Below are 19976 nucleotides of genomic sequence, written 5' to 3'. Positions count from 1 at the left end.
TATTGGTTAAGCTAAGTGAAGGAATCTGTGTGAAGTGGTGGCAGTGGCTTGCAATGACAATCAAGGAAGTAAAGTGTTGGAGTAGACTTCTCGTAGCCTGCATAGAGACAAGAGCTGGAGTGATTTGGGAGACTTGGAATAGAAAGAGGAACATGCTAGGGAAACATATGTGCCAGTGGATCATATACAACGGAGAAAAATACGTCTCCAGTGGACCTGAGAACTCAGTTTTAAAAGTTGTAACCAGCATTGCTCAGCCAGACGGTATATCTATTCAGGGGTAGTTAATGAGCCGGATGGGTGTAGCGGGAGACTACAAGAGCAAGTGAGACATGAGAGCAACACTGGAGTCCCTGACTATTGGGAAGTTGACTTTTTTAGGGAAGCCGGTATGATCAGAAGAGGTCTTGACTGCCTTTGAGCATGGAGGCCAGAATGTGTACACGAGGTTCCATGTAAATGAGGAGAGTAGAGATCAGTTGTTTTGGAGAAGTCCTGAAAATAAAACCGTCCACATGAAGATGACTTTTCATGTGTGGCTCTACCCTTGAATAGCAGAGTACAAATCAAAGCCTTGGAATGAAGGTCAGGAAGTGTGAAACCAGTTTGAAGGATCATCAGCAAAGTAGGATGGAGTGGTTATGGTTCAACACATCCCCTGCTTTCCATTATTCTTTGCACTTTGGTGAATTAACTCGAAGACAGATTCTTGCCTAACATCCTCTTAAAATACCGCTTACCTTATTTTTCAGCCAGAGTCTTTGAATGTGTTGCAAAAGTGGGTATTGATTTACTGTGCTGTTCTTTAGTAACTACAGCTGGAAATTGCAAAAAACCACCAGCCGTCAAACCGTGTAAATAAAGAAAAAGAAGATAAAGAAATGGGAAAGTGTTGTCTCTCCTTATTTCTGCATTCAGTTGTTTAAATATTGGGATAAAAACTCCTTGAAATTTACAGTTTTTAATTAAGAAAACAGAAATCTCATGTTAAATTTACAGATAAGAGTTCTGCCTCCCTAAATATTGCCAACTTTATTTTTGTGAGCTTGTTCGTGACATAATGAGCATCCTGTTTCCTTAAGCATTTAAGTGTAGGTTCTTGTGAACTGACAGGATAGAAGCTCGTAAGGACTGAGTAGGCTGATGGAGCAGCTGGTGTGACATTCAAGTGTTCATATTGCCTTCTTGCTCCTGAACAGAAGGGGGAAAAACAGTGTTTTAATTTAGAAATCTCTTCCTTGACTATAGTTCAAATTCTCAAAACCAGTGAAACTAGAAAATGATAGAACATTTCGTTCTCATGTATAACTAGAGATATAATATGTTCTTACATTTGGTGGTAAGCTGTACAGGATTATATAAAATTAACTTTCCTTAATTTTGAGCTTTTCGAAGGCTTACCTTTTACTAGCAAACTGTTCCTCTTAGGATGAGAATTCCTGAAATGCCTAGATAGAACAATAGAATAGGACAAAACAAAGTCTAGTTTATTTGGGGGAACAGCAGGAGAAGGTAGGTATCAAAATTATAGTTCTCTGTTAAATTCCTTAAAATTTAATACTTCTAGGTGTTTAAAGTCATTTTACATTTGTTCAAATAAAACAGTATGAGTCTCTATTTCTTTGAATGAAAAATTATTCTCAGTGTTTGTATATCAATATACTTGGTATTAAAAATCAAGGCAATTTAAAATAACAGCTCACAGAATATTTTTAGAAATGATCTGCTTTCAATTATTCATGCAAATTGGGAATCGCATAATGAGGAACCATGAGTAATTTGCTTATATTATCGTCAGGGAATTTTGGACTAAAGTGATAATCCAACAGTCGAAGTTCAGGGCACAGTGATCTACAATAGTGCCTCTCCAGAGATCAGTAGCAGGCAGCATCAGCATCACCTTCGCCTGAGAAGCTATTAGAAATGTAAATTCTTGCTCCTTACCCCAGATCTACTAGTGAATTGAAACTGTGCAGGTGGGGTCCAGCGATCCTCTTTTAAGGAGCCCTTCATGTGATTATGATGCATGCTGAAGTTTGAGAATGACTGGTCTGAAATATGTAGAATTAGTATATAAATGCTTTTAATAATCCAGTGTGTGACCAAGCTGTGGTACATTCAGAAGGATTGTGTTTTTTGACTATATCAAGTACAACTTTGCAAAATTGGAACAGCCTTTTAAGATATATGGGTATCATCAGTATTGCAAATTAGAACAACTTTTTAAGAGATAGGGGGTATATCATCAGTGTTTGGAATAAGAGGATTCCAGCTGACTTGACCATAAAGCAAAAATACCTATAGTGATCTTCAAGATATCTGTGTTTGGGATCATTCACATTAAAATTTTATCACATACTCTGCTTAATTAAGTACTTTGTTGGCATAAACAATCTGTGCCATCAAAAGCAAGAGTAGTTGTCTTACAGCCCTGGGGAGGGGGGATGAATCATCAGTTTATAGAATCTCTTCTTTGGGCTGACATATTTCTTTATAAACTAAAGGCTGTGGGGAATAAGGGCTGTGTTTCGGGCTAGGAAAAGGAAACGAGGTGATTTCATTCACACTTTGAGCCAGAAGGTTATAGTGTGGTTTTATCATTTTAATTGAATTGTGAGGTTCCAAATATGAGAGAGACAGAAAAAAAATAAACCTTGTAAATGCACATGCAAATAAATTTTAACTATTATCTATAAACTGATCTCATGCTCTCACTAAAAACAGATGAAAGCAATTATGGTCAGGCTTACAGTGCCACCCAACCCCTCCCCACTGACTCCCTTGACAATTGTTCAAGAATAGGAACAAGCAGTGGAAAACGAAAACAAGCAGCCAGAGATGGCAGTGTGGTGGGAACAGAAATGGAGCATCAGAGAAATTAAGGCAACGGAACATTTCAGGAGTGAGGGAGTGGTTAGCAGTGGCAAAGGTTGTCAGTAGGTTAGATAAGAAGGACTAAATATGCCCTTTAGATTTAGAACAAGAGGAGTCAGTGGTCACCTCGAAGAGTAGTTTTGATGTAGCACAGAAGCAGCTAGCCTGGAATGGGTTGATCTGTGCATTGGAGATGAAGTAGAAATAGCAAATTTCAGAAAAGATGACGTTAGGTATGGAGTTCAGGATTTTGTTATCCATTGGCCCCAACTGGGTGAGATTTTTATGTATTATTTAGAACTAGTTGCTAACCTTACTACCATATTGATTTGGTATAATTTTAATTTAGTATGGGTAATCCTAACAAATGATTTCTCAAGTAAATGTATCAGTTACTCCAGGGTTTATGAAATATTGAAACTCAGCATTATTACTTTTCATAGCCTCAAGGATATAGGACCCTGGTTAAAAACCATTGTTATGTAGCAGTCATTGTATAGTTCATTTGAAAATCTTAAGTAAAAGTATGGGGCGCCTGGGTGGCGCAGTCGGTTAAGCGGCCGACTTCAGCCAGGTCACGATCTCGCGGTCCGTGAGTTCGAGTCAGGCTCTGGGCTGATGGCTCGGAGCCTGGAGCCTGTTTCCGATTCTGTGTCTCCCTCTCTCTCTGCCCCTCCCCCATTCATGCTCTGTCTCTCTCTGTCCCAAAAATAAATAAAAACGTTGAAAAAAAAATGAAAAAAAAAAAAAAGAAAATCTTAAGTACTTTTTAATATTATGTGAAAGGATTTAAAGGAAAGTTAAGCTTGTATATCTTATATATCAAGGTGGCGTGAATATTCCTTCCTTGAATACTATGACCTGCTCTTAACTCCCTATGTGCCTAGCATATTATTTTAAACACAGGGTTATGAGGTTTTCTTTTGCTCTATTTAAAATGTCTTTGTTTACAGTTGTAAAACCAGTTTTCCAAATTGATTTTTAGCTTAAGTTTCAAACAGGAACATTTCTATTCAATAAATATGGAGCATCTATAGTATTCCAGACAGTGCTGGGGGTTAAAATTAAATGCCACAAATCCTGCCTTGAGTTCCCAGTTCATTGGGGAAGACAGAGAGGTAAACAAATCATTGCAGCTGTGCAATAAAAGCTATAAGAGAAGAACAAATCAGTGCCTCCTCTATTCTAATCTACTTGTTGCCCACCCTGAGAGATTTGCGAAAGTGGTCCTGCTGAATTTATCACTGACAGCAGCTGTAACTTGCCCTTCAAAGTATTGTACTTAGTCTCTGCCTCTGGAAGAGTCTAGTAGATGATAAGTAATTTACTGAGGGGAGTGAGACTAATTTTAGTCAACTCAGACACAGTGATGGTATTTATGAATCCTGTGAGACCAATAAATCAGACATTGTAGACAATGTTTATTTTCTGCTTTTATCAGTTCTATAAAACTGAAATCATGTTTGGTAAATTTAATCTTGTTTATATGTATCATTCTTTACTCACCTGATATAAATTACTTTTCTAAACAAGCTTTATAGTCTTTATGTTCCTTCATGCAGTGTGTGTGCTTTCTTTTGAGCCTCTTAAAAAATGAAAAGTGTGAGTTCAGAGAATATTAAAATTGAGTTATCCCTTGGTTCTTATAGTTGGTCCTTGGTCCCTACAGTTTTGTTATGCTCACGTTATTTCATTAAAACACTCTGAGCATAACAAAACTGTAAAAGAAACGTGACCATTCTTGATCTTGAAGTTTCTGCTCTTTGATATGCGTCTTATGGATAAAGCATCTTCTTTCTACCATTAATCTGATATTACACATTATTTCAGTTTACAGCACATTTTTATCATTTCTTCTTAAAAATTGTTTTAATTGTTGGAAGACTTTACATTTGTAGGATGTGAATCGGGTATAAGGTTTTCTTTTGTTTTTTGTTTTTTCCCCTGCAAAGTGACTATATTTTGAATGATCATAGGTACCTCTTGGTAAGATATGGGAGATTAAAGATGAAAAAGGCAGGGTTTTTGCCTTTATATAAATTTAAGTATAACGGGCCTAAATTTACACTTAGTTATATAGTAGTCCTACTATCCAGCCTTCCAGAGGGGCATTCAAAGTGGCAAGTTTTAGGTTGTCCCTAGGACAGAAGATCACTCCTATTATCTAATGGAGCAGTGCGGGCCAGGCTGGATTTCTTCATTGGTGAGCTAGCACTGACAAGAAAGCACCAATAGCAGCCACAGTGAGAAACAGCTATCAAACCTGGTTATCCCTCTTCTCACCAACTACTTGTCTACAAAGGAGGATGGATTAATTTTTATGTTAAAAGAAAAAAAGAAACTTAAGAAAATGAAGGTTCGTGAGTATTCTTTTTGAAAGACTGCAGTCAAAAGCAGTTTTTTAGCTTTTTGTCAGTCAAATGTTGTGTCTAACAGCTAGGGTGTCCGTATCCACTTTGAAGCACAATAAATGCCAGCTATTTCCATGGAGTAGCCTCTTTACAACCTGTACATTGTTATGATCTATCCTGTGATTTAATTTTGGTCATTCACTCTTTTTTTTTTTCTTTAAATGATTTTGTGAGTATTCAATGCTTGCTTTCTTTTATTGTAAGCATTTTTATTCTTTTTGGAAGTAGAAGATTATGGGTGTGTTTGGTTTCTACGGGTATAAAATGAGCAACTGGATTTGATCAACATCCCTTTCAGCTGTTAAATTCTATGATTCCTTTGTAACCATTTTTTTTTTAACAGAATGATGGCCTTTTAAAATTTGTTTGTGGTTAGTATTTTATTTTGACTTAGAAACTTTTAAACAATTATTCTCTTATTAAATGAGCGAAAATCTATCTTTAGCTTCAACTTTTAAACCATTTTTATTTATTTTAAATGTTTAAGAGTGAGAGAATGAGAGAGAGAGAGGGAGAGAGAGAATCCCAAGCAGGCTACACTCTGTCAGCACAAAGCCCTACTGGGGCTGGATCCCACAACTGTGCGATCATGACCTTAAGTGAAATCATCAGTCGGTGCTTAACTGACTGAGCTACCCAGGCACCCCCAGCTTTTTTTTTTTAAGCCTCAGATCCATAATTTGTGTTCCTATAAAGCCAGTCATAGATTAAAAACCTTTGTGGATACTAATTTTGTACTTTTAAAAATTTAATGAGACATATATTAGAGCTAGAGCTAGGAAATAGAAATTTGACTTAAACCCTTAAGTTATTTCAGCATATCCCAAAGACATTTATTGAGCTGTTTCAGTGTAGATACCTTAAGAAAACTGAATATTTTGGGGAAAGAGTATATGAAATCAAAAGTAACTTCATGTGCTGAATAGTTACAAAATCTACAAGTATTAGAAAATTGAAGAGTAAGATTGAGGAGTACAAATTTTTATGTTTTGAAATTTCATTCTGAATTTGGGGTGATATAAAAAAAATCAAGATTACTTGAGAATCTGTAGTTGATTCAGTGGACATTTAAAGAGACTAATGAAAGTTTAAACAAAAGGATTGGCTTCTAACAAATTACTTTTGATTTATAACCAATTTGTTTAAATTTGGAATTGAAATTAAATGACTTTTCTAAGCTTATGACCACAATTAGCAGATATTCAAATTAGATATTCAAATCTAATTTGAATGTATGTACATGATCTTTCATACATCATGTACAAGAAAGAATACTTTTTCTGTCTGGGGTTTGTTGTCTTTGAAGTAATCTTGCATAAATGGAGTCTTGATTTTTAAAAGCTGAACAGAGTCAGTGGAGAATGGGATGCTGACAGGAAGTCAGTTGTGTATGTGTATAGAACATGCTCAGTGCATTAGACCAGTGGAGTTACCTTTTAAAATAGGAATGGCGTTTCAGGGGCACCTGGGTGGCTCATTCTGTTAAGCGTCCAACTCTTGATTTCTGCTCGAGTCATGATCTCACGGTTCAAGCCCCCTGTAGGGCTCTGTGCTGACAGTGCAAAGCCTGCTTGAGATTCTCTCTCTCCCTCTTTCTTTCTGCCCCTCCCCTGCTTGTGCATACGTGTGTGTGTGTGTGTGTGTGTGTGTGTGCGCTTTCTCTTCAAAACATTTTTAAAAATTAAAATAGGATTGGAATTTTAAAGATTAGAGTTGTCACAAAAAGGGCATGGGCTGTCTTTAGGTATTGAGCACTCTAACCATACATTCTTTTAGTGTCTTGCTTGATCAACGCCAGGCCTCTGAGAGAGTTCTCACTGACCTAGGGGCCCTTTACTAGGGTCCTCCAGAGAAACAGAACCAATTGGAAATATATACGTAGAGTGATTTATTATGAGGAATTTTCTCAGGCATTTATGGAGGCTGAGAAGTCCCACAATTTGCCTTCTTCAAACCAAAGACCCTGGAAAGCCAGTGGTGTAATTTTCTGTCTGAGGGTGGGAGATGGATGTCTCAGCCAGAGCATGAAGGCTGAGAGGTGTTCCGAAGTCCCTCTTCAAGTTGTGTTCTATTTCAGGCCCTGTATGAATTGGGATGCCCACCCACCCTGGGGAGGGCAGTCTGCTTTATTTAGTCTGCCTATTCAAATGCTAATCTCATTCAGAAACACCCTCGTAGGTACACACAGAAGTAATGTTTAACCAGATATCTGAGCGCCCTGTGATCCAGTCAAGTTGCCGTAAAATTAACTGTTATGGACCTATTCCAATTTTGGATAACTTGTTACAAGAGTTCTGCCTTATGTAGCCAAAAACTACTCGTCTGTAGCTTACTCTGTTTACATTCTAGTTTTGTCCTCCAGTACTCCACAACATCTATCTAGTCACTTTCTACACTATAAAATTTCAAATGTTTGAAGTTTGCCATCAGAGGTCATTCGTCCCCTAGACTAAGTTTCCTCCATTTCTTAAATGCACTAGTTTCTTGACTCTTCAGTGTTCTCTTTATTATTAAAGATTGTTTATGATTATTATTATTGTTCATACCATACCAGTGCAAAGTCTAGTGGGCCTGTTATGTATAATACAAATAGAAGTTGGTGCCTCTCTTTCTGTCATTCAGTCTTTTTGATACATTGAGTCACCATATGTTTTATCTGTATAACAGAGTTTCTTTTATATTGGACTATCATCAGAATCCTCTTTTCCTGGGGCTCCTTGGTGACTCAGTTGGTTAAGTGTCCAACTTTGGCTCAGGTCATGATCTCACGGTTCGTGGGTTCGAGCCCCGCATCAGGCTCTGTGCTGATAGCTCGGAGCCTGAAGCCTGCTTCGGATTCTGTGTCTCCCTCTCTCTGCCCCTCCCTCTCTCACACTGTCTCTGTCTCTCAAAAATGAATAAATGTTAAAAAAAAATTTTTTTAATTAAAAGAATAGAATCTTTTCCTTTAGGTTTAGAAATCTTATTCCTTCAAACATTCCTCATCTGAAATGGCTCAGCGGCCCTTCTCATTTGAGGAGAGCGGGGATATTCTCTGTAGAATATATCTGCAAACATTCTTAACAATAAAAGTAGCTAACGTGTTTACCATTAACTGTGTTCTAGGCTAAGTTCAAATAGTTTTCCATATATTAACACATTTAAAGAGATGGGTACTGTTTTTGTATCTATATTTTATAGATGAGCCAGTAATATTATTGGTGTGTATGTCCAAGGCAAAGCAGAATAGGTCTGTTTCCTAACTTTATTGATGTTAGAGTCCTGTCATTGCTGCCTAAGAACATACTCGCTTTGGGGCCCAGTGGAAGCACTTACCTTGTGTTAACTAACATCAAGTTAGTGCATTTTGTAACAATTAAATATATCTTCTCATTCCTACCTGTCTTTATGGATCCTGATTCTGTCATCAAACATTTGCTGGCTCACCTAGCTTCAAGCCATCTATAGACTGGAGAAACAGAAATACTGTGTTTGTAAATCACCAACAATAGTTTAGAAGTCGGGAATGAGGAACCCAGTAGTATCTTCCAGGTTGTCCGTCTTTGTTCTAATACACTTCAGGAGGACATATTTTATACTTGGTCTGCAAGAATTTCATGTTACTATGTTATAATATAATAATAATAATAATAATAATCCTTTTTAGAGCTCTGAAATGAAGCTCCAGCTTCATATTTCATCCCACAATTTACTTAACTGTTTGCCTGTTTTTCTTTGAGTTTTTCTGATATGTAGTCTTTGTGGTTTTCATTGTTGAGTCTAGATAACGTCCATACAACCATTTCATGATCTCTGTAAGTTAAGTGTTCTTGTGAAAGAAGGAATTGAAATTGCAATTAGTGATTAATTATGAGCTCCACTCATTGCTAGGACCTCAAGTCATGTTTTGGTCTTTTGAGGGCCCTGCTCATTCATAGTAAAGCTCGTGTGTCAGTTGGATTCCATCTTATCCTGCTTTTTGAAGACTGTAACTGTTTTTGCCTAACTCCAGTCTTAAACTACCTCTGTCTTTTTTCATAATCCCTCAAAGACTACCAATAGTCATTTGGCTAGAGAGGTCATCTGGGGATCAGGGATAAGTTATGGAGGCCAGTAGGCCCCCATAGAGTAGCTGTGTGTTTTCTTTAAAAATCCCCCTTGTTAGGGCCTCAGCTTCCACATAACAGGATTTCTTCATAAATTTTTCAAATGGAAGATCAAAATCTTTTAGACAACACAAAAGCAAAACAGATCTACTTTCTGTTGTATCACGATCTCAAATAGTGTGGCCCCCTCTTGTCATTTTGTTGTGAATAAACAACAAAACTTTATTGTTCTAAGCACCTTTGTCCGCTAGTTCAGTGAATGGAGGAATGAAAGTGGGTAGAAAGGAAAATAGTGGAGAAGGCTATAGTAGATCCCGAAATACACAACATCCTGATGATATAACTTGTAGGTAGTTACCAATCGCCCTCTTTTGGAAAGTGGCTCATTTTGCATTTGGTGCTTTTGCCTGGACTTCTTTAAACAGTAGGGGGGACTGGATATAATTGGTAATCATGTATTTAACAAAGCTATGTGGTTTGCAGAGTGATAGAAAATTCAACCTCGGTAGGGAACTTACTGACAAATTACTAAAAAAATCCAGGGATAGAACAGATTTGAGACATGGATTGACCAAGGGGCTCAAGTGATCCAGCACTGACAGGCACATTCCTTTTCTCTCTCCTTTCCTCCCTCTGTCTTTCCTTCCCTTTTGGATCCAGTCACAGAGGTTTTTGCCATGTCAGATTTAAGTTCAGTAAGAAGAGACAAGTCTCTGCCCCAGAGTCACAGCAGAAGCCTCCTTGCCCTCTTGGCCTTTGTTGGGTCATATGAGCATTCCTGAACCAGTTATTATGGCCAGGGGAATGTTTGGATGTGGGATGGAACCTCATGAGACTACACTGAGAGTCAGGGAAGGGCAGATCCCTAAACAAAAGTGGGACTATTGCTGAAAAGTGGGGGAAAGGATGCTGAGCTGGCAAATAACAAATACCCACTGTAGTGTCTTGAATTCTGATTTTATTATATAAACTGGTGCATTTGGCTGTTTTTTTGAATCTAATAAATGTGAAGACCTAAAGTAGAGGCAGTGTAGGGAAGGGAGCATGGCTTTTGAGTCACAAACAGAAATTCAGATCCTAGCTCTGATATGTCCCCTTATTGTTGAGAAATGGAACAGAACCCCTTAACACTCATTTCTCCCGTTTTTGCATTCTGTCAAGAGCAAAGGCAACGACTGACACATAGGAGTAAAAATATTAGTTTTAATACTGACGGAAGCTGAAATGGAGGATTTGTTTTTTGTGTGACAACAGGGAAGCTCTAATGTTGAACCCCAAACTACAGGCATAGTTATTTACCCCACCCCAGCAACTTTGAACGGTAGTAGTTTTTTTTTTAACCGGGGGGGTCTGTCCCTACCCTACTAACTCAGACCGATGTGTATGAGTTCTGCAGACATCTGGCTTCCAAAAGAAGGCAGAAAGGTGAAGAAACCACATCTGCCTAGTTCCTTTTGGAAAATCTGTCAGGCAGCTTGTTTCACCTCAGTGGTAATTGATGGGGGAGGAAGCCACTGTTGAGGAAAATTCCTCTTTGTGGAGGAAACCAGAGGACTGATGACATAGATGCCTCCGACACAGAGACTTCGTTAGGAATTTATCTCTTGAACAAATAATAATTTATTTAGGATTAGCATAATAATTCAGATGCCAGCAAATTTGGGTTGGAAACTCAGGGATATTATCAAATAACCACCCTCTCTAGATTTTGGAGTTGAGTTATTATAATAATTGATGTGTGACTAGGAGGGAACCACTTTTCCTAGGAGATGAGTAAAATTGGTAATAATTGGGCAAACAGGGAGGATTTGTGAAGTGGGAGGAAGCAGGCAATGAAAGAAATTGTCTTATAGAATCTATAGCTATCACATCCTTGCACATTTAACCCAAGGCAAGGAAATTTTCCTCAACCAGCTGGTATGAATTTCAAAGTTTTTAACCCATTCTCCTGTCCACTGGTTCTCACAGTGTGCTGCATGGACTGACAGCATCTGTATCACCTAGGAATTGTTAGAAAGGCAAATGTTGAAGGGACACCTGTGTGGCTCAGTCAGTTAAGCATCCGACCCTTGATTTCGGCTCAGGTCATGATCTCACAGTTCCTGAGTTCAAGCTCTGCCTGGGATTCTCTGTCTCTGACTCTCTGTCTCTCTCTCTCAAAATAAATACAATAAACTTTAAAAAATATTTAAAAAAAAAAAAAAGGCAAATGATGGAGCCTACCCTAATCCTACTGAATCTAAACTGTGGAGTTGAGGCCCAGGCATCTGGATGCATATTGAACTATGAGAATCACATACCATTACAAACATTCTCATAACAGCTTAATAAATGAAGATTAATTGTGCTTGCCAGTAATCTTTTCTAGTTCCCAATCACTGAACATCTTATTTTATTAAATATTGAAGAGTGGGTACTTGGGGAGGGAGAGAGACTGAATAGATAAAATAAAGCTTAGGTTTGAGTGCCAAACAGGCATAAGCAGTAGAGCTGTATTTTCACCCTGTAAGTTTAGATATAATGGCATGAAAACTGTTTCAAAAAGTAACTGTAGCAGTTGGGGCACCTGGGTGGCTTAGTTATGTGTCCGACTCTTGATCTCAGCTCAGGTCTTGATCTCACAGTTGTGAGTTCAAGCCCTGCATTGGGCTTCTCATTGGGCTCTGCACTGGGTATGAAGCCTACTTAAAAAAAAAAAAAAAAAAAAAGGTGGCAGCAAAGAGCATGCCGTTGGATAAAAGGAATATTAGAATGAGAGAGAACATACGGGGTAGTGATTATAATTTGTGGAGGAGGGACTTGATGATGAGAAAGAAAAAGGTTATGTAAAACGGGATTTTCAAAGGAAGAATTAACTCAGTGACTGATGGAAGCTGAAGTGAATGGACTCAAAGATGACTTAGGATTCCAAGCCCAGGTGATTAGAATAATGGTGACTGAGGAAGGGAGTTACCTATTTAGGGAATAAGATGAATCCATTGTTGGTCATGTTAAGGTTGAGGTGATTAAAGGACATGGATGGAGATAAAAGTTGAACACTCATCTTTGGGTAGTTTAGAGTACAAGGAGAACTTGAAATTATTATCAGGAAAATTTAAGTAATGCATCCATTTATTTTTTAAGTTTTTTTAATGTTTATTTTTGAGAGAGAGAGGAAGACACAGAATCTGAAGCAGGGTCCAGGCTCTGAGCTGTCAGCACACAGCCCGACACAGGGCCCGAACTCATGAACTATGAGATCATGACCTGAGCTAAAGTGAAACACTTAACCAGCTGAGTCACCCAGGTGCCCCATAATGCATCCATTTATTGCTTAAACACTTACTGAATGTCTGCCATGTGCCTGGCACTGTTCTCGATTCCCAGGATGTACTAATGGGCAAACCTGACAAATAAACACGGTAATTTTAGATAATACTAAAGGCCAGCAAAAAAAAACCAGAGTAGTAATAAAGAGTGACTCATGGGTAGAGAATTTCTTTGGATGGTGGGTCAAGGGAAGAATGGAGATGGTGACATGACAAATCATGGTGGAAGATAGTTTTAGGAAGACAAAAGATGGTGGTGTCACAGAGTGGCCAAGGAAAATTGCAGGAAAGCACAGTGGAGTGTTTGTTGTGCTTTGTGCCCTTTCAAGGTCTATTTTGTATGAAAGGTTTGGAGAGAATGGTCCACGTATTAGAAGGAACATGGGTTGGAGACATCACAGCTCATCTGTTTTAGGCATTTGTTAGGTGTGCAGAAACTCCTCAAATTCTCTGAGGCTTACTCTTCTCAGTAGAATAAGGAGTTAATAACACCTCGTGGGATTACATTGTGATGATTAAATGGAATGAACTTAAAGAAATAGTGCTTGGAATGTAAGTGCTTAATGATAACTACTAATAACCATAATACTGAATGGAAACATAAAATTCAGTCATGTGAAATGCAGTTTCATTTAATAACGATGGGATCTAATATCTTGAAATACAATTTTATTTAGTGGTTATACTTTGATCTTTTGTCATGCAAAAACTTTACACGCATGAGACTACAGTTAAAAATATTTTTATGATGTTTTTCATTAGTTACCTGATGACATTTAGAAAATATGCTTATATGCATAATGCTGTAAAAGATGGATTTTATTAACTTTTAAATATTTTCTTACAGATATGTACATCTCATGATTGATATGAAGAAACTAGTCATGGGCCAAAGGTCAAGATACTTCTCTGGGAAATGCTGCTGATGCTGCTCTAGAAAGTCCTACAATGAGTGTTTGGTTTAAGAAAGATTTTCATATTTAAAAAATTTTCAACTTGGAAATACATCAAGTGAAAATTAGAGTCTTTTGGGAAACATTTTCCTCCTAATAAATAATACTTGTAATGGGCGACATGGCAAACAACTCAGTTGCATATAGTGGAGTAAAAAACTCTTTGAAGGAAGCTAATCATGATGGAGACTTTGGAATTACGCTCGCGGAGCTGCGGGCTCTCATGGAGCTCAGGTCTACAGATGCATTACGAAAAATACAGGAAAGCTATGGAGATGTCTATGGAATTTGCAGCAGGTTGAAAACATCTCCCAATGAAGGTGAGTTGTGTTATGTTTGTTTTTAGTTCTTTGTACGAAGAGTACTGTAGATTTGTAAACATGTTTATATTGTCTTGGTTATTGTATGATTATATCATAATTTTAGTGACATTAAGATGAGTCAGTTATCAGATTGTGCAATTAACAGAACTTTAGATCAAGAAATAATGTTGCAAATTAATTTATATATATATATATATTTTTTTTTTTAACGTTTATTCATTTTTGAGAGACAGAGACAGAACACGAGTGGGAGAGGGGCAGAGAGAGAGGGGGAGACACAGTTTCTGAGTTAGGCTCCAGGCTCTGAGCTGTCAGCACAGAGCCCAGTGTGGGGCTCGAACTCACGAACTGTGAGATCATGACCTGAGCTGAAGTCTGACGCTTAACCAACTAAGCCACCTAGGCGCACCTAATTTATATATTTTAGGTTGGTGGGAGGAAATACTTGTACTAGTGTGCATGTTATTGCTGCTTGTTTACAATAACAAGTTTGCCTTTCTGCTGGAATTATAGAGGATGTAATCCCCCCGCCACCCACCCACCCAGGGGATTCAGTGAAAATAAATGCTCACTTATCCTTCATTTTATAAGGTGGCTTAAAATAGTTGTCACTGCCAGTAGCTGACCAATTTGTTTTTACCCTAAACTTTAGTAATTAGTTCAGAAGATCCTAAAGATTAGATGCCAATTTTTTACGTAGCAGACCTTTTCTTTAATGAAAACTAATTTTCAGTCTTAGAATTATGTTCAGTTTGCCTGTTTCAAGGAAGTCTTTGCTTTCATAATTCTCAATTTGTAGTAAGTTTCTTCTTGAGAATCAAGAAAGGAAAAGTTATGACTTTATTGCATTATGGTCTTTGAAACGGTTTGAGATAGATGACCTTTTATACGTTCATCATGTTGAAGAGAAAATTAAGGTTTAGAAAGTTTCAGAAAGGCATTTCCTGTTTACAAACGAAGGAGAGAGATATGCTGAATGTTTGATGATTGTACTTTATTTTAGTAGGGATGGGCAGTTATTAATGTAAAAGTTGAAGTAGACTAGTACACATTCCAAAGCCAGTTCCAGGGAAATTATGCAAAAAATTTTTTTTTTTCTTTAAGTTCATTTATTTATTTTTAAGTAATCTCTACACCCAACATGGGGCTTGAACTCAGAACCCTGAGATCAGGAGTCTCATGCTCTTGCAACTGAGCCAGCCAGGTGCCCCCAGAAATGTTTTTCTTGAATATTTTTTTTTGAAACATCTTATGTCATGCCATACTGTCACAAAATTAAAAGTAATAGCAAAAAGTTACTTCCAAAATTGTTTTAAAAATTTTTTTAATTTTAAATTTCATTAAAAATTTCTTTAACCCTATATATCTATAAAATATATATATACACATTTGAATTGCTGTTTAAATTCCTAATTGTTTTAAAGAAGTGGTAGGTAATTAATTTTTCTGAAGTAGCATGATCTTGACGAATCCAGTATCAGCATTTACACATCATTCACACATGTCTGGAAAGGGCTTCCTTGATCACTTGGAGTATGTTCTTTTTTCTGTAAGACCTGTTAAGCCTTCGTATCTTCTGGATCTTTTCCTTAAGTCAGAACTACTTAGAAACATGAGCTTCTTAGTTATACCTTAATATGCTGTACCATTTTAAGGTAGCTAGGATCCCTGTTGTTGATGTAAATTCTAGGATTCAGGAACAAACCCATGGACTGTAACAGATAGTAATTTAACAAAATTTGTAGCTTGTTCGTTATTCAAACCCATTTTGAAATATTAGCTAACTTTATATCCTGTTTAGAGAATTGTATATTGATGTGCTGTTCTCAGTATATTCATTAATTCAACTATATGTACTTTATCCATTTAACCTAAAACCTAATTGTTGGATGTTTCATAATCACCAAATTAATAGGAAACATTATAAAAAATCCTCAATATAATTACATAGTTTGTTCATAAAAGGTGATAATGAACTTCAGTTTCATCACCTAACTACACATCCTTCAACCATGTCTTTGTATTCCTCTGCTATTAGTTAATCAAAATTCTTGTCTTCTAATAACTTAACACCCCAACATGGTCTGTTCTCATTTTTAATAGACGTGATTCTCATTAGTTTGTATTGCACTTTCTTTTGTTTATTTTTTGTATTCTTTTTTGTTATTTTGGGCTGTACTCCTTCCATTGATTTTAGTTTAATTAGTGAAGTTTATTAAGTTAACTGAAAAATTTTGCATTTAGTACAATAGTTTTGAAATTTGGGGAGGAGATGGTTATGTATCTTTCTTACAATATGATGGGAGCTGTAGGTAATTACTAGAAATAATTCACTTAAACACTCAAAATTTGATGTTCATTGTTGCTGCTTTGTGCTATGAAATAAATATATGAAATCTATTTCCCTCTTTTATTCTTAGAAAATTCTTGCTCATCTTCTTCCTAGTATTGTGAATTTTTGTTAAAATTTGTACAAACTTTTGTCTTTACTGGTTTTATATAAACAGTTTGTCATTTTGAAAGATTCTTTTAAAGAATATGAACAAACCATTTTAAGCATTATATTTGTGTTTACAGTTGTAAGATTAAATAAAAACAGCACCAGCCTTCATAAGAATATTGTTTCCAGAGGAACAGTTTTAGTTTAATTTAGAAATAATTTATTAAGAAAGCTAATGAACATTTTGTCACTGATCAACTAGGCAAATGATAGTAAATAAATCATCATCAGGGGTAATCAGCCAGGGGTTTGCCCAAGAAAATGATCCAGACAATAAGTACTCTTTTGTTAATATAAGCTGCTTATCGTGAGGGAAAGTGAGATTAAAATAATTTTTTAAAGAACATGAAGTTTGGTTAGGAAAACTGAAGTTTGTTTCTTTAATTCTTTCATTCATTAATTTATTCATTGATACATATAGTCTTTCATCAGATCTAGGTTGTTAATTGCCATATGGTGTTTATTCCCTCTAAAGAAAGAATTAGTGTTGGCAGTTTTAATCGTAAGATAATTATAAGTGTGTAATTATGTTACATCCCAATCTCATCAGTGTTAACACAGTGTAAGAATATGTGCACCTTAGAATTGCTGGGATATTCTGCCTGCTCTGTGGTAGGTACTTTTCTTGGCTGGGTAGATATATTCGTCAATAAAACAATCCCTGACTTATTTCTACAAGGGGGAGACAAATTTACAAGACAGCTAGATGAAATGCATAGTGTATTATTGATGTCTGCTTAAGAGAAAATTGAGTGGAAAAGGAAAATCAGAAATATTGGGGATGTGGCTATTAGATTGCTATAAAATCTGGAAGAGGAACAGCTTAAGACATTTCTTAAGAGCAGTTACAACAAAAATAATACATAGGTAATGCTTTTTTGTTCCCAGTAGGTTGTTGTTAGCACTTACAAATATTAATTCACTTTATCCTCACAACGGCCTTACCTTTTTTTACAGCCAAAGAATCCACAACACAAAAAGGTTAATCGGCTTACTCAAAGTCTCACAGCTCTTAAGGTGCCAGAGCAGGGATTCAAACCTTGACATGCTAGCTACATGCTTTTAACCACTATATTATATTGCCTGTTATGAAAGTTCAGCTCATACAACTTACAAAAGAGTTGACAATATTAAGAAAGAGGTACCTGTGTTCTGTCTTCTCAAATAGTATTTTTGGTTGGCAGGAGTTTTATAGTGAAAACAATTTTGAGTTTAATAAAGGTTCTGTTGCTCAGTCAGTCTTTTTAAAATATGCCCTGTTCAGGAAGTTGTATCTGTGTGCTTCCTCATTTGGCCTGCTAATTTACTGCTCGTCTTCCAGCAGAGTACTCCTTTAACTGGATTTGAGACATTCTTAATGTGTACTGATCAATAGGAAGTGTTTTGAGCCAGATGTGATTTCCATATTAAAAATGTAGCCATCTCTACTCTTAAAAGAATTGGAAGTATAAATTTCAAGGTTAACTGAAATAAAGACTTGTCACCTCATATTTCTGCTTTGTCTATTAGAGAAAGCACCTCTCTTAAGAGTCGTCAGAATCTAAGAATATACTTTTATGACAGAATTACCTTCTTACAACATCCTAACTACATGCAATTATCCCTGTAGTTTTTTTCATTATCTTTATTGTTTTCCTGTATTGATTTTCTTATTCCTGTTGTAAATCCTGTTTATTGATCCTTTTACTTTTAACCTAGCTTTCGGTATCTTTTCCATTTTAATGTGTTCCTATGTTATCTATGTTATATTTTATATTGGATGGTAGAGGAGACTGTCTAATAAAGAGATTTCTGGAACGCAGGTCTCTAGCCCTGGTAGCATGTTTATCATTCAGTAGTACCACGTTAAATAAGGGGTAACAATGAATGTATACAGATTAAAGACAGGTACTGAGTGGTATTTTGTAAGAGACATGGATGGCTCCATAGCGTTGTAAAGAGGCAAGAAAGCAAATGAGACACTAAGTTTCTGAAGTAGTAGTTGCTAAAATTAGGTATAAGAGAGAAAAAAAGCAAAGGGAATAAGAAAAGGAAACAGTGGTAGAAAGAAACAAAAGAGGTGTGTGGTAGAAAGCAAGGTAAAGTCAACAGTAATCGTCTCTGGCTGACTAATGTTTCCATAATGCTGGCAGTTTATGTTCATACTCCTAGAGGTAAGATTGTTAGTAATGGTGTGCTTTTGACCAGGTCTTCATGATGTAATACAAGAAAACTAACATTCACACATGGAAATATATTTTAACTCTAAAAAAAAATCATCCGCTGCCCAGCATGAGTCATTGTTGACTTATAGGCTACTGCAAGAATCCTCTGATGCTCGGATGGATGTGCTTGGTTATACAGGTTGGCACAGCTCTTTCAGGCACTCAGGAAGGATTCCCATCACCATGGTATGCCAGCCACGCATATTTTAATACTTGTACAGAGTTACCAACAAGGGTTTGATATTGATAATCCTGCATGACCTTGTCCTGGAAATTTATTGCTGCTGTAATAGAGAATTATGCATTTAATTGAATACCTGCTCAGCTCACTAGTTTTCATTGCTTATGAATTTTTTGAAGGTAATTGTAACACTACTTCTCTAACTTTGTTGCATATATATTATTTCTTAAAGTTGTACTTGATATGGGGCACCTGGGTGGCGCAGTCGGTTAAGCGTCCGACTTCAGCCAGGTCACGATCTCGCGGTCCATGAGTTCGAGCCCCGCATCAGGCTCTGGGCTGATGGCTCGGAGCCTGGAGCCTGTTTCCGATTCTGTGTCTCCCTCTCTCTCTGCCCCTCCCCCGTTCATGCTCTGTCCCTCTCTGTCCCAAAAATAAATAAACGTTGAAAAAAAAAAAATTTTAAAGTTGTACTTGATAGAGCCTGAAGTAGTATAATATTAGAGTTGTTTTAAGTTCACTTTTCTGAGTGTGATAGACTTACTTCCTTTTTATTTTATTTTTTTATTTTTTATTTTTTTAGTAATCTCTACACCCAACATGGGACTCAAACTCATTACCCCAACATCAAGAGTTGCATGTTGTTCTTTTTTTTTTTTTAAGGTTTATTTATTTGAGAGAATGAGCAGGGGAGGGACAGAGAAAGAGGGAGAGAGAATCCCAAGCAGGCTGTACGCTGTCATTGCAGAGCCCCACACCGGGCTTGATCTCATGACTATGAGCTCATGACCTGAGCTAAAATCAAGAGTCAGATGCTTATTAACCTTCTGAGCCACCCAGGCACCCCAAGAGTTGCATGCTCTTCTAACTGAGCTAACCAAGCACCTTTATATTTCCTTTTGAAACCATTCTGTTCTGGTTTTCTTAATATTAGATTATTAGCGTTTTCTTTCTTCCTATTTGGCCGGTCATGTATCAGCCTTCTGTGTTTTCCTTTAGATGTTGGTGGGCCTCAGGTTTCCATTTATCTGTGCACACTCCTCTTTGTATACTCTTCCTTGGATGATGCCATGCACATCTAAGACTTCACATGTCATCCGGATTCTGGTGTTTCTTGTAGCTCCACTCCACGTTTTT

The 19976-nt window shown here is 36.9% G+C and overlaps 1 protein-coding gene across 4 annotated transcripts in view; it reads left to right on the top strand.

Moving 5' to 3' along the window:
• Positions 1–19976, top strand: part of ATP2B1 (ATPase plasma membrane Ca2+ transporting 1) — a 131935-nt gene that overhangs the window by 45072 nt on the left and 66887 nt on the right. For all 4 annotated transcript variants that reach the window (XM_043562022.1, XM_043562020.1, XM_043562019.1 and 1 more), the window contains exon 2: positions 13526–13951. In XM_043562022.1, coding sequence (XP_043417957.1) covers positions 13744–13951 — 208 coding nt within the window. In that variant the 5' untranslated portion in view covers positions 13526–13743. The remainder of the gene's footprint in view (positions 1–13525; positions 13952–19976) is intronic.

This window comes from Prionailurus bengalensis, chromosome B4, assembly GCF_016509475.1.
Source record: "Prionailurus bengalensis isolate Pbe53 chromosome B4, Fcat_Pben_1.1_paternal_pri, whole genome shotgun sequence".
Lineage (NCBI taxonomy): Eukaryota > Metazoa > Chordata > Mammalia > Carnivora > Felidae > Prionailurus > Prionailurus bengalensis.
The sequence above is the reverse complement of the archived record's forward strand: the minus strand, read 5'-3'. Positions and strand labels throughout refer to the sequence as shown.